Raw genomic sequence first — 11,732 nt, forward strand, 5'->3', positions numbered from 1 at the left:
TCTGACACCAAAATTGTTGTGGCAAAAATTCTGTTAAACATCATCACTGCGTAAGAGACACTCAGAGTCAAATTAATAAAAAGAAAAGTATTTATTCTTGCAAGAATAGGTTCAGTCTAGTACACAGAAGTTACGCTGTGCAAGAGAGTGACACACAACAGGAAGATATGAGACAGCCTTTATACTGTTTTCAAGGTTCCTCCTCACCCGCTGTAGCTTTCACCCACTCCGATAAGGTCCTTACTGCTGTTCAGTTTCTACTTAAAGACACAAACTGGTACTGAAATAAACTGGCCAAATCTGACCGTCCCTAAGGTCAGAGGTCCTGTCCCATATGTTCCTGAAACGTCACGCACAAGCACGTACACACATATACTTTTATACATTGAATAGGTTCTTTCTCTTATGATACCTGTTTGGGATCAATGACTATAAAAATTTCCACAACATGCTCAAATTAAAAAGATCAGATCTTGCTCAGTTTTTAGCAATTCTTTACCTGAATGTTCACCAGTAGGTCGTTGGCCACCTGTAAGGTGTTGAATCTAGTGAATTCTGGATCAGGCTCGTAGGACAAATACCCACAGTCAATAGTGGAGTTCCCAACTTTCATTAAAAAGCTTAACAGTCCAGTGCCATCATAACGGGGGGAATGAAACCACAAGCCCTGAGAAAAGAGAGACAATGAAAATATGACTCGATTATGACTTAAATTAATGATTTTATCCCCTTGATTTTTTGACATATAAGAGTTTTTACATGTCATACTCATGTCATACACATACATGTCATTTCTGATCTCAAAAATTCACTGCAAAATTAGCATTCGCTAATTCGCTCTTTGACCTCTGTGTGTCAGTCTTACCCCTGAGCTTGTGCTGTAATGTGTTTGAAGCACTTTATTAGAGTGACGGACAATAACTGATTCCACAGATTCCATATTGCTCCCCTGAACACCAATCTTCCTTCCACCACTGAATGAAGAGTCAATAATGTCAATATTGATAATAATGTCAATCAGTCAATAATACCTAATAAACAATGTTAAAGTAAAAGTACAGTATTAACATTTTAATTCCTCCCACTAACTTTCCAGCATGTGAACCCTTACGAAAAAGAAGTATACTTCAAGTTAATTTTATGAACTATACTTAAGTAATGTATATTTTTAAATCCTTTATGTAGTAAGTATACTAATATCAATGTGTACTTGTAGTAAACTTGTAAGTGTACTATTTCAATACTTCTTGGGACTAAATTGGCCCACTTTTAGTATATAAAAGTATACGTTTAAGTATAACAGCAGTAAACTTTAAGTACACAACTAGGTTTCTCATTTGTAATGCATCTTCACTACAAGTGAACTTTTAAGTAGCCTATACTAGTAGTTTAGGCCTACTATTTTAATACAAGTAGTACATTTTTTAGTTTATGAAAGTACACACTGAAGTGTACTCTCAGTAAACTACTAGTTTACTAGCTTATACTGCAAGTATACTTGTAAGTTTTCTTTAAGTGAACATAACATTATACTTACAGTTTACTATTTACATATTATTTTTGCACTTGCAGTGCTACTATCTTCTATCTATCTTACTTACGTAACCTAGGTTCCCTGAGAAGAGGGAACGAGTATTGCGTAACCCCGCCGCGCTATTGTGCTATCGCTTCAGTCGACTTAACCTGAATTCCTTTGGCTGAATGGGCCAATATAAAGGCTTAGGCCACGCCCATCCTGACGGCCTCTGACGTGCCAGGGCGTGAAGCAGCCTGATTGGTTCCGCGTCTGAGCCGCCTCGCCATAGGTTCGTGCAGTTTCCGTAGCACAGGCAATAACCACGCTAGCCATCTGTGTCTGCTGTGCAGCTGTAGGCTACTGCGTTTTAAACATTTTGCTTCAATATTCTCGAGAAAAGGACTTTCCCCATAGCGTAAGCTAGCCTAACCCAATACTCGTTCCCTCTTCTCAGGGAACCGAGGTTAAGTAAGTAACCGAGACGTTTTGATTTACATGCTATTTAAAGCTCCAGTAGGTCACTTTTGTAAACAAATATTTGTTAAAACTATCATTATGTCCTGACAGTAGAATATGAGAAAGATAATATGTGGAAAAAATCAAGCTCCTCTGGCTCCTCCCTGTGGTCCTATTGTCATTTGAAGAAATACACCGCTCCCGGTCAGAAACAACCAATCAGAGCCAGGAGGAATGTCTTAGCAGTGTCAATCACGCTAGTGTACGCGCTGATCACCCCTCTCTTGCACAGCGCGAGCGCGTACCGTCGTTCGTGACTCTCCTGTTCGAACTCGTTCATCCAAATTAACGAATCTTTTTTCGAGTCATTTCGTTCATTCAACGAACGAAATGACTCGAAAAAAGATTTGTTCATTTTGATGAACGAGTTCGAACAGGATTACGAACGTGCATCACAGAACAGAGCAAGGCGAGCATTTGTGCTTATAAAACTTAAAGTTTTGTATTTATTTTTGAAATGACCGATCGTTTCGCTAAATAAGACACTTATTCATCGTCTGGTATCGTTTAAAACCCTTTGAAGCTGCACTGAAACTGTCATTTGGTCCTTGAAACGTTTGTGTCCTATTGAAGTCCATTATGTGGAGAAAAAGCCTGGAATGTTTTCATCAAAAACCTTCATTCCTTTTCGACTGAAGAAAGAAAGACATGGACATCTTGGATGACATGGGGGTGAGTAAATTATCAGCAAAAGTTTTTTTAAAAGTGAACTAATCCTTTAACGTTATCTTACTAGCTATTTATAACTTATAGAAAGAGTGCATGGTGGCGGCTGGCGCCCGTGTGGCGACTACCGGCGGCTTAATGAGGCAACGGCGCCTGACCGAAACCCAGACCCGAATATACAGGATTGTTCAGCACACCTGTCTGGCAAGGTGATTTTTTCCAAGGTGGACCTTGTTCGTGGATATCATCAGGTGTCGGTACATCCACTGGACATCCCCATAACGGCAGTGATCACGCCGTTTGGTCTGTTTGAGTTCCTGCGCATGCCGTTCGGCCTTAAAAACGCCGCCCAAACTTTTCAACGCCTCATGGACTCTGTTTTGCGGGACCTGCCTTTTCTTTTCGTGTACTTGGATGACATTCTAGTAGCGAGCACGTCCAAGTCTCAGCACCTGGCGCACCTCGTAACCCTTTTTGAGCGGCTTAGCCAACATGGATTGATTGTCAACCCCGCCAAGTGCCAGTTCGGCCTCTCCACCATTGACTTCCTTGGACACAGAGTCACTAAGGACGGGGCGGTCCCTCTCCCATCAAAGGTGGAGGCAGTCACACATTTCCCACGCCCGCTCACTGTCAAATCCCTGCAGGAGTTCCTCGGCATGGTGAATTTTTACCACCGCTTCATCCCTCGAGCTGCTCTGCTCATGCGGCCTTTGCACGAGGCCTTGAAAGGTAAACCACAGCACGTTGTGGACTGGACTGAGAGTAGAGACAGGGCTTTTGCCACCACTAAGGCAGCCCTAGCGAACGCCACCATGCTGGCGCATCCTTCTCCAACAGCCCCCATCGCCATCACCTCGGATGCCCCAGACTATGCTGTCGGTGCTGTCTACGAGCAGTGGGTAGGCGGTGCCTGGCAGCCGCTGGCTTTCTTTAGCCGTCAGCTGCGCCCCTGTGAGCGGAAGTACAGCACTTTCGCCCGGGAGCTGCTGGGTCTCTACCTCGCCATCCGACACTTTCGTTCCCTGCTGGAAGGCCGACACTTCACTGCGTTTGTGGACCACAAGCCGTTGACTTTTGCCATGGCCAAGCTGGCTGAACCGTGGTCCGCCCGCCAGCAACGTCATCTGTCCTACATTTCAGAGTTCACCACGGACTTGCAGCACGTTGCTGGTAAGACCAACCACGTGGCTGACTGCCTATCACGGGCTGTGGTGGGGGCAGTCCACCTGGGCTTGGATTACAACCGCATGGCGGCCACTCAGGCCACAGACCCGGACGTGCAACTCCTGAGGACCTCGACTACAGGTCTGCAGATCGAGGATGTAGTTTTTGGTGATGCCGGCACCACACTCCTGTGTGACATCTCCACAGGTAGTCCTCGGCCAGTCGTTCCCTCGGGATGGAGACGACAAGTTTTTGACGCCATCCATGGTCTCTCCCACCCAGGTTCGAAAGCGTCACAGAGACTGGTTGCAGCTAAGTTTGTTTGGCACGGCCTCAAGAAGGACGTTAGGGATTGGGCTAACATCTGTGTTGAGTGCCAACGGGCCAAAGTCCACCGCCACACTAAAGCCCCGTTAGGTTTGTTCCAGGTTCCGGAGAGACGTTTTGACCATGTAAACGTGGACCTGGTCGGTCCTCTGCCCTCCTCTCACGGTTTCACATATCTGTTCACCATGGTTGACAGGACCACCCGCTGGCCCGAGGTTGTGCCTTTGACGTCAATAGCGTCTGTCGAGATGACACGGGCATTTATTGGCACCTGGGTTGCCCGTTTTGGCACTCCTTCGGACATTTCCTCTGACCGAGGCGCACAGTTCACGTCTGAGCTGTGGGACGCTGTCGCACAGAGCCTCGGAGTGAAACTCCACCGCACGACCGCATATCACCCGCAGGCTAACGGACTCTGTGAACGTTTTCATAGGTCAATGAAGGCTGCCCTGCGTGCCAGCCTCAAAGACAGCAACTGGGTCGACAAGCTCCCATGGGTGTTGCTGGGCATCAGGACTGCACCAAAGGAGGACCTTCAGTCCTCATCTGCGGAGCTTGTTTATGGACAGCCACTGCGGGTACCGGGGGAGTTTGTCCCTAGTGCCACGGCTGCCTGGTCTGCTACTTTCCAGCGGTCTACTCTACTGGACAATGCAAGGCTTTTCGCACCTGTTCCTACTTCACGTCACGGCGTCCCTCAGTCACACATCCCCGCTGGACTTCAGATGGCTGACTACGTTTTCATTCGCCACGATGCCCACAGGGGACCGCTACGTCCGCCCTATGAGGGCCCATTCCGGGTGCTGGAGACGGGGGAAAAACATTTTGTGGTGGACAGAGGCGGCAAACCGGAGCGACTTTCTATCGACCGCCTCAAACCGGCTCATTTGGACGTGGCCAGGCCCATCGACCTGGCCAAGCCCCCACGCCGCGGACGGCCTCCTGCTCTGCCTCCACCCCTTGCTGCTAAACCTCCTACACTCCATGCCCCACACCCGGGTCATGACGGGACACCGGCTGCAGTGAGGTCTCCTCAACCTCCAGTACAGCGCAGCCGTTGTGGTCGGTTGATACGCCCACCTCCCCGTTGACAGTTTGGTTCTTCGGATACGGTGAATTCTGGGGGGACGTGTGTAGTGACTGTGACATACATAATTCACCTTTGTGTTAAATGTAGTTCTAAACATTGTTGGTGATAAATGCAGTACTTTGTTCTTAGCGTTTTTCCTCATAACTGTTCAGGGATCGTGGTCCCTTTAAATGTTCTGTATGGGTGATGACGTAGGACGCTTGTCAGCGCCATTTGCTTGCTGTTAGTTTTTTCATAGTAAATAAACGACACACGTATTTGTGTGCTCAAAGTGAGAAGTTGTCTCTTGCAAGTTACTGCAATTTCCAGACTAAAACCAATTCTGATTGTACATGTATCTAGCTTACGCTAAAGCATTACACATTTTACGCATAGTCATTTGTTGTCATACATAGATTGGCCGTATCAAACATTAGAGACTGGGCTATATCTTACCGTTTTATCAAGAAAAAAGCCAACTGAGGATCCCGTTTGAGACCAAGAGCAGACCGGAGATCTCTCCATTTGTTGAATGCCTTCCCGAGGTTGACTCTCGTCTTACTCCGACGCCTGTCTGACTCCAATTAGCACCTTTTGGTGGCACTAAACAAAAATTTTCTTTTCTTTACTTTACGTGGAGTTTGCGTTGGGGTTTGGAACGGACTACAAGCCGGTCTCTTTGAATCCATCTTCTACCTTTGACACACGAGTTGTCTTCGCTGATGCGGAGAATGGCGGCGCCGGTGAATACACAAACCTGCGAGACATAGCCTGGTGAGCGTGAACGCGCATGACGTCACGCCCAGTCTCAAATTCGAACCCGAATCCCTCTTATTTATTTTACTGTACAGGATTATAGAGGCAATTGCAGTGATCAGAGAAGGGCTCATTCAGCCCATCAGGCAATTGTTTATGCATGTATGAGTTGGAAAACGTGTATTTTTAACATGAATCGTTGCGCAATGCACCTTTAATAACTTAACACAATAACTAGTGTGACCAATAGAGGGCGACAAAACAACAAAGATTTACAGTGATCTCACTTGTGCATGTAACATCACTTTACAGAACGACACACATTTTATTAGTATAGTGCAGTCAGACCAGGGCAAAACAACAACATGGTTTTGTCTATTTTCAAAAGATTTTAAAAAGAAGGAACATACAATGCTTGACCTGGCAGATTAATGCATTAAGGCAGATCCTATAGTAAAAAAATACAATTACACCATATTAATCATCAAGATTTGCATGACAAAATCATATGCCTGAGATGCATTGTATAGACAGCTCAGTGTTAGTCCAATATACTGTAAACCAGCTTAAAAACAAACAAGATGCAGTGTATAGACAGCTCAGTGTTAGTCCAATATACTGTAAACCAGCTTAAAAACAAACAAGATTCAGTCTGAATACCAATTTCAGCTCCAACCACTTCGTTTCATGTTGTCAAAAAGCTCCTTAACTTTTTGCATGTCCTCTATCAGTCTAGCGGGGGCGTCTGTCTGTTCCAGCTTCTGAGAAACCTGTAGACACCGAGTATTAAAAAGAAAAGGTTATGTTAATACACAGTCTGAATCCTTATTCATTCCAGAACTACCCAACTGTCAAATGATTACTAGTGGAAAATACAGTATAACTCCTTTCAAAACAGGTTTCTAACATCCTGAACTAAAACAGGATGTGAAAGTGTTGTCACTTTTCATTAAAGTGGCAAAATAGGTTTCCTTTTTAGAATTTCTGTAGCTTCAAAATGCCTGAAAATCCTGTGAAACTGTTCTGTGAAACTGTTCTGTGAAACTGCCACGAATGCACAAAAGAGTAGATGAGCGATCATAACACGGGAATCGTACCTCATTGAAGTAGCGGAGCATGTATTTGTATAGTTCACGCAGAGCTGCAGATTCATTGAACTCATTTTGATGTTTCTGATGAAGAAGGGAAGTTAACATTATAGGCATTTATTCATCACCATATTTTCATCAAGATCCTTCATTAAATCTCTAGGTACTGTATGACAAATTGTACCTTTGACTCATCTTGAAGAAATCATTTCAACTCTTGGCTGCTGATAGAAGGCTGGTCTTTCACTATCTTGTAGTACGACTTCACTTCCTGTTTGTACTGAGGGATATCTTTGGCATAGAGTAGCTTATTGGTTGGTGAATACTGTAGGAGAATAAGAGAGTCAATAATTTTTCTGATATTCAAGGTTTTCCATATTAGTTTTGAGTGGTTACCTTGTCTAGGTGTTGCTCCGCTAGTGAGAAGGAGTCCATGAAAGCCTGAGCGATGACGGACAGACAGCCGTCCAGGTGAGGCGTCTTTACCATGTCACTGAACACAAAGTTAGGGTTCTTCAGCATATTCACCCAGAAACGAAGCGGAAGGCTGATAGGGAGGTTAGAAAATCTTGTTTTAGCTGTGCATTAACATATACAAGTTCTTAAATCATTTGAGGCATTTAATAGTCAGCGATCAGTGCAGCTATTGTAAAGCTACGCAAAAGTGTACTTCAGTGGAGATGTGTTATCCAGCACCTGTTTGTTTTCCAGATGTGGAGAACATCTGGATCTGAGATTTTTTTTCTCTCTGCTTGTACATCCAGGAAGTCGAAAAAATACTTGACAGCCAATGGTGCCCTGCCGTTGGGCAATCCCCAGATGCTCTTGAAAAGGGTCTCAACAAAAGAATGGACTGCCACCTGTTGGACACATCAAAAACAAGTTTCATTTATATTTCACACAAGTTGAGTTTTCATTATTTATGATCACATTCCATAAAGACATAATGGTTTTTATACTGTACAAACTGTATATAATGTCCTCTAACCCTAACACTACCCCTAAACCTCCAAATCACAGAAAACTTTCTGCATTTTTACATTTTCAAAAAACATAATTTAATGTGATTTCTAAGCTGTTTATAAACCTCATGGGGACCAAAATATGTCTGGTATTTCTGGTCAATTTATCCATCATGTATCTATATCTCTGTCTGTCCATCAGTCCATCTGTTCGTCTGTCTATCTATACATACCTATACAATAAAATGCTTGCACTGAGATTCTTTAGTTCAGATTCATCTAAGAGCACTTCCACTTTTTTTGAGCAGGAAGAAGGTGGCAAAACCGAAAGTGTCAAACGCCCACGCTCACTTCACTGCAGTGTCATGGCAAATCAGGCTCGTAGGACAAATACCCACAGTCAATAGTGGAGTTCCCAACTTTCATTAACAAGCTTAACAGACCAGTGCCATCATAACGGGGGGAATGAAACCACAAGCCCTGAGAAAAGAGAGACAATGAAAATGACTCCGATATGACTTATCCCCTTGATACTTTGACATAGAAAATTGTCATATGGACAGAGAAAACAATGTGGTGTCCGAGGAAAAGAGGCACGAGAGACGAGAGATGGCGTATTTTCCCCGGGTTTAATAAAATGACTTAAACGGCACATGGGGATTTAGTAAGAAAAAACATACAAATAAACATTCAACTCTGGTCACAAAACAGAAAGGGAAATAAAAGAAAGTGTACAAAAGTCGGTAGAGCAGTTACCGCTTCTCCTTCTCACCTGTCACATCTATTACAGACACACTCTCTACGCACATGTGCAGTTCTCGCTGTACCTCAAATTACTGTAAATGCACAAAGTTACAAACTGCAGCTCTCAGAACATAGACAAAACATGTAGGAAATGACCTGACCTTTATTGCATACAAGTGTGTTTTTTTTGTGTTTTTTTTTTCATCAACAGTAACTCTGCAGATCATTACACTGCAAATATTATTTTCCTTTATTAACAGCATTCTTACAAATTCCGTGTCTAAAATGGGCTGTATGACATTAGATTAAGTAATTAAAATGTGCCGTTGTCATCTCAAGGCACTGATGTTAAATGGAAGCTGATCTGCCAGTGGTCTGAAAGCTCTTACCTCCTCCAGGAGACTGTGGGCTGTATTCCTATGCAACTGGGCTGAGGTCTGTAAGTGATGATACTGTTACCATGACAACGGTCGTCAGGAGTAACAACACACACTTTCACTGTTCCTTTAGTTCCACTGGGAGGAATGTGGAACCTTAAAGTGTCACTGGAGCGATCAAACACTGGAGATCTGAGGGGAAACATTCATGCACAGATATACAATATCATTTATCTAATATAATATAATCTACACACATTCATAAATACGACTAAACACAAACACACAGAATCTCACTCTTTAGGAATACAGTCCAGATCCCCTTGAATATGGATTTTAGTGACAGATTCTAGGTTCCTTCCTCTTAATAAAACGTTGTTTCTGCCATGTAAAGAAACCTTGTTGGGCTCTAGAGAGAGAATCTCTGGCTCCTACAGGACACGAAATGTTGCACTCAGTAAAGAAAGGCCATACAGGAAATAAATAAAATCCATATCCATTCAATATATTTTTAGAAAGTTAAATATACCTTTTGTAATAAAAATTCTATAATTAGATAATAAAAATTATAATATAGAATTGTATTTATTGATCAATTTTTATTTGTGAATAAAATCCTAAAATTATCTCTTTATGAACTGTTTATAGCATCAAAGTGCTACAGTATGTTTAGGATGTCAGAGGGACAGAAATCTCTCAGATTTCATTACAAATATCTTCATTTGTTTCCCAAAGATGAACGAAAGTCTTAAGGTTTTGAAATGACATGAGGGTTAGTAAATGATGACAGAATTTTCATTTTTGGGTGAACTATCCCTTTAAGGGAAGTTTATAAGCAAATTATTCCTAAGAAAAACTAAATACTCAGACACTTCATATTCATAAGTTAAGTCATTTTCATTTTAAATAGTAACATACAGAAAAAACATCATATTCTGTCAAGTTGGGTAAATAATCAGTATGACACTTTGTAGTCCATGTCAGAGAGATCTTTACATACATCCTAAAAAAAGTAGAAAAAGAGAGAGAACTCGTTTCATTTACTTCCTGAGTTTTCTTCAGCCAACGCAACATCATTTTGAATCTTTATAAAGTTTACACCATTTCCCAATACGCATGATGAAGAACTGGATTGTCGATTCATTACACATTGTCTCACCTGTATGTGTAACTGTGGTGCAGGTCCATGAGTCACAATGCTTAGAGGAGGACCACTGACACCCAGATGAGACACACTGCACACACCTGCATTTAATTCATATTTAAAAAAAATAATAAGAGTTCAAAGTATTCTTTAAAAACTCATTTAAACTGCATTTTCTCACTGTGTGTCAGAAGCATTTGGTGAATTATCTGTGATTCTGGAGCACTTCCTCAGTGTCAGTGTCTCTGCAATCTTCTGATCCTCTATAACAACTTTAGCAGAGACTTTTAAACCTGAACAGATTACCAACAAATGTTTATGATTAAAATATATATAGAATATATATATATTCTGACTAAATTAACATACTGTATAATAAAAGCACATACACAACTGAAAGAAAACCAACCTTTGGTAGACAGCAGCTCGTCAGGAAATCTACAGGAGCAGTTTGAGAAAACTGCAGTCAGATCAGACCCGTCACACAGATTCACACTTCCTGTGGTGAAGGAACATGAGAAGGCGGGATTTCCTGTGCTCTCCAGACTCAAGGCAAGATGTAGCGTAACCTGTGTAGCAGAGGGCAGTGTTTGGTAGTCATATAAATTATTTATTAAATATATTCCCTAAATTATGATAAATACTTTAAGATTACGACCCTCTACCTTTCTAGAAGAATTCTCTGTCATCTGGAAAGAAAGCAGCTGTGTCTTAACAGAGTTTTGTGGGATGGACACCCATGAAGTATTTGAGCATTCATCTTGAGTAGAACATCTAGTTAAAAACATTGTCAACCAATTTATCACGTACAGGTCTGTTTGCATAAGAATGATAAGATAAGATTGATAAGAATTTAAAAGACTGTTCAACAGTGAACTATTAGGCATTTTACTGTTAGGTGATGAAGCAGCCTTTGTGCAGATTGCCTGTGTGATGTGTAAAAAGTCACATGTGAAAAAAGCAGGCCGACCTCTGTGTGTTTAAACACCAGCCGCAGAGAGGATCCAGAGCAGTTCTGCAGTATTTTAGAGAGCTGTATTTAGCACACTGAACCACAGACACTCTTCTGAGCTACATCAAAATACATCCAAACATGAGCAGAAAGAGAGAACTATGACGATGTAATGTAACACAGTTGAGTAGAGACATACTGCCAATGGTTTGTTTGTTAATTGCACATTTCTAAACCTCACCTCTTTCCTCAGAGGGATGTAGATATATTTGAAATCTACTGGATCAAAGTGCATTCTGGGAAGCACTGCTCGTTCACCATCAGATTTGTACAGCACTATTGGACAGCCTGGTGTGAATTTCTCATCCAAAACCAGATAGAACAACAAACAGAAATACAAATCATAAATGATGATTGTAGTAGTTCAAATGCAGAGGTAAACAGAGTG

General features: G+C 42.2%; 1 protein-coding gene and 1 pseudogene across 2 annotated transcripts in view; both read right to left on the minus strand.

Annotated features, from left to right (window-relative positions):
* The window catches only part of LOC143741834 (plexin-C1-like), a 37,422-nt pseudogene that overhangs the window by 5,962 nt on the left and 19,728 nt on the right, over positions 1-11,732 (minus strand). Inside the window, exons 3-13 of the transcript XR_013205247.1 lie at positions 11,526-11,660; positions 11,303-11,403; positions 10,998-11,106; positions 10,742-10,901; positions 10,514-10,625; positions 10,348-10,433; positions 10,156-10,191; positions 9,486-9,619; positions 9,201-9,380; positions 866-974; positions 500-667 (exon numbers count right to left, since the gene is read on the minus strand). The product of XR_013205247.1 is annotated as a plexin-C1-like (transcript). The remainder of the gene's footprint in view (positions 1-499; positions 668-865; positions 975-9,200; positions 9,381-9,485; positions 9,620-10,155; positions 10,192-10,347; positions 10,434-10,513; positions 10,626-10,741; positions 10,902-10,997; positions 11,107-11,302; positions 11,404-11,525; positions 11,661-11,732) is intronic.
* LOC143741833 (plexin-C1-like) lies at positions 6,201-7,982 on the minus strand. The gene is made up of 5 exons (XM_077234308.1): positions 7,802-7,982; positions 7,502-7,652; positions 7,290-7,430; positions 7,115-7,189; positions 6,201-6,787 (listed from the first exon to the last, which is right to left on the minus strand). The coding sequence occupies exons 2-3, from the start codon at positions 7,625-7,627 to the stop codon at positions 7,311-7,313; spliced, it is 246 nt and encodes an 81-aa protein (XP_077090423.1). The 5' UTR covers positions 7,628-7,652; positions 7,802-7,982; the 3' UTR covers positions 6,201-6,787; positions 7,115-7,189; positions 7,290-7,310.

The sequence above is a fragment of the Siphateles boraxobius genome, unplaced genomic scaffold (genome assembly GCF_051911475.1).
Source record: "Siphateles boraxobius isolate OS27281-9 unplaced genomic scaffold, OSU_SipBor_1 19, whole genome shotgun sequence".
Classification (NCBI taxonomy): Eukaryota; Metazoa; Chordata; class Actinopteri; order Cypriniformes; family Leuciscidae; genus Siphateles; species Siphateles boraxobius.

Coding starts and splice junctions, on each gene's coding strand:
- LOC143741833 (XM_077234308.1), bottom strand. CDS start 7,627: ATGCTGAAGAACCCTAACTTTGTGTTCAGTGACATGGTAAAGACGCCT. Junction 7,431..7,501: donor CGGAGCAACACCTAGACAAG/GTAACCACTCAA, acceptor ATTCTCCTACAG/TATTCACCAACCAATAAGCT.